The following is a 3,465-nucleotide window of genomic DNA, read 5'->3' on the forward strand; positions in this document are numbered from 1 at the left end:
TTTTTTTTACATAAAATAAAACATTTATTGGAATAACTTAAATCTTCTGATATTCTTAAATAGTAAAATAACTATTAAGGATCATTTAATTCTATTTAAAGTTTGACATTAAATTTCAACGGATTTGTTGCTTAATTAATTCATAATTGAAGGTTAATTCTTAATTACTGAAGTTTAAATCGTAGATTATAGTAGAAAAATAATGGTCAAGAAATGATTGAAATGCTATTTTAACATTATTTTTAAAATTCTTTTCATTTCTATTAGATGAAAAAGAAGTTATTGATGAAAATTGACTTTTTGAAAGAAATTCCTAAGGCTAATGAAGACAGAAAACAAAAAACTCATCAATCAAAATCATATTGCAATCTTCGAGTATTCTGTCCTTTTTTTTTCAAAATTTCATTTTTTAAATGTTTTAAATTATTGACAACAGAATGTTTAAATTATTGATAACATTTTCAACTTATCAACATATTATTAGCTTGAATATATGGAATCAATTAAAGTTTTCGAAATTTGCAATAAATTTTGATTTGATTTGTCACATTTGTATTTTCCCAAACTTTCTTTCCTTTGTCCTTACTCACAACAATGTAAAGCAACAAACAATATGAAACTCTTCTTTAGCTAGATTAGAAAAAATTTTAAATTTAAATTTAAGAAGGAAAAACTGAGATGTCATTGTCGCAATCAAAAAATATTTTTTATGAGAAGAAATTTTAAGCAGTAGCCGGAAATATTCAATTAATGGTAATATTTCAACTTGAATTACCACCATCAGAGATATTATGAATCTTTTTTTTTTTAACTTTTTCAAAGGTGTTTAAAAATGGCCTATATTTGAATGGCCTTTTTTCTGCCCTCGTTTTTCGAAATCTATGTATATAGATATGTACAATGTAAAAAAAAATTAAAATTAAATCTATAGTAATAACAATGTTGGGATTTAAAGTATATATCAATTCCTTCTTATTAATTTTATCCAATGAAAATTAAAAACTCAATTTAAAGTATTAACAACATTGAAATTTAAAGCGTTTTTTAAGGGTCACTTTAAAAAAAAAAATTTTCTTCTCCGATAGAAATAGTTAACCTACCATTATTTATTCCTATCTACCGGTAGAAATTTTTCAAAATTCGGTAAAAAAATAATTTGTAGTTTGAAATATAATACTTTAATGCATTTATATGGACAATTTTCTTTAATTATCATTACGAATAAAAATTAGAATTTATAATAAGAATCCAAAAATATATATATATATCTTACAATTATATGATTTATGCAAATTTTTTTTAATCATACAATTGAGTTGTATTGAGATAAGCAAAAAAGCATTGATAATGATAATATGATTTAGGTATAGCATTTAAGTGATATTTCATTCATCACAAAAACGGAATTCAAATTTAAAAAAAAGAAAAAAAAACTTACTGAGAACAAATGGCGATTGAGTGGGAAACATGAATAGTGGTGCTAATATTGCGACAATTGATGCGATAGCAATTTGTGAGGTACTTTTCGTTGGTCGCAAAACGCTGTAAAGTGTTATAAATGCAGCTGTAGCAAAAAGTAGTGGTTGAAACATTTCACATACCTGAAATTTACGTAATATCATTTAAATGCATTTCGTTATTTTACAAAATTTCCTTCTACTATTAAATTTTCTACTAAGTAATTAAAAATTTAAGAATTACAAATCTCAAATATTAACAATTGTAAATCTCAATCGTAAATATTTAGAATTTTAAAAAGAAAAAAAAGAAAACCAGTAATTTATATATTTCAATACAACCTATTATTTATGACTAAATAAATGAAAAAGATATGAAGCATACTAGCAGAAATCTTTGTTCTAAATTGTTGAAATATTCCCAGATTAATAGAATTTTCGTCATTTCCAGTATGATCAAAAGTAATGAAAATAACATCTAAAAGGATAAGTGTAATTTTAAAAAATAAATAATAAAATAAAATTCAGTTCTTGTCATTTGATGTTATTAAAAAAGATAGAAATAAAATTTAATCCTTTGTATACGTTATTTTTTGTTAGTTACAAACTTTTACAAATATTCATAATTCATTTATTTTTGGATAAACTTTGATAAAAAATAATTGGCTGCTCTTTGAATAATTTAATATTCAAAGAACTTCAACTTATATTTTTTTTTAACTTATATTTTTTTTTTAATTTCAAAACTTTTCTTCTGCAAAAGTTTTCAAAAAAAAAAAATCATAACAATCATGACTTTATTCATTCTGTCATGAAAAATTTGAGCAAAAACAAGTTAGATAAAATTGAACAATTACGATATTATACAAGACAGGATTCAAATACTTTTTCTTTTTTGAGTGAGTAAGAATTAATTGAAGCAAGTTATGAGAAAGAAATAATTTCTAAATTTTTTTTCTTACTTTTTGTACAATTCATGTAAGATTTGATAAAATAAAACAAAAAAATTTTATGGTAAAATTTAATTTAATTTAAAATTAAAATTTTCTTTCTTTTAACAACTAAAACAACAATGAAAGAACATTGATGAAAGTACCTGAGTAATTGCTAAAATTTTTTGATAAGATACAATACGTTCGAGTCGTCTAGATCGTCGATTAATTTCTGATAAAATATCAAGATTTGGAGTACGATGACGAGCTGTTGTTGAACTGCTAGGAATGGTTGTTTGTTGAACATCCAATTGATATGGTCGATAAAGACGATACGGTGATCTGTAAGCCTGTAGCGTAAGATCGTAGTAGGTAAGTACCATATTGATGAAGATGCGATTATATGAAAATAAATAAATTTTGATTAAATATATTACTCTGCATAAAACGAACCACTCATCAATCATTTCAATCTCCTATATTTAACGAATTTTCATTTGCATATAGATTAAATGTAATATTCTAAATAAAATTTGAACAAAGTGACCGATAAAAATTGATAAAGATTGCAAGAATGTCAAGATAAGTGATAAAAACAGGTAAAAATAACCTTCTAAGATATATGGGAGAAGTGTACTGCATAGGTCCATTACTTTGTTATAAAAGCGTTAACATTAGAAAATAGCATTAATATCCCAATCAAGTAATCCAAATAGTATTTAGCCGAAATTACATCCGAAAAATTTTCGTTGAAATATAATTGTATGCCGAATTAATGTGATGAATTTGTATCATTTTTTTTTTTTTTTTAATAATAAATCACTTTTGATAGAAAATAAAAAAAGATTCTTTTCGTTTCTATCTCGTACCTAAAAAAAAAAAACTGAAATTAAGAAGAGAGGCGGAATTGGGGATGAGAATATTTCATACAATTATGCGAAAATGCTATAAGATGACAAATTTTTAAGCGAATGTTTTTTTTTCACTATTTTCGCATATTTTTTTGTAAGCAAATGAAATTAACAATAACAACAGCAACAACAACACAGCAACAACAATAACAACAACACAGCAAT

General features: G+C 23.8%; 1 protein-coding gene across 1 annotated transcript; it reads right to left on the reverse strand.

The window, feature by feature from the left end:
- Window positions 1-2,553: 2,553 nt before the first annotated feature.
- LOAG_13739 (hypothetical protein) lies at window positions 2,554-2,772 on the reverse strand (the record flags this gene model as incomplete). Its single annotated transcript, XM_003149243.1, has 1 exon — window positions 2,554-2,772. A coding segment is annotated over one exon (219 nt), but the record flags the coding sequence as incomplete, so codon positions are not given.
- Window positions 2,773-3,465: the final 693 nt, after the last annotated feature.

The sequence above is a fragment of the Loa loa genome (genome assembly GCF_000183805.2).
Source record: "Loa loa unplaced genomic scaffold supercont3.114, whole genome shotgun sequence".
NCBI lineage: Eukaryota > Metazoa > Nematoda > Chromadorea > Rhabditida > Onchocercidae > Loa > Loa loa.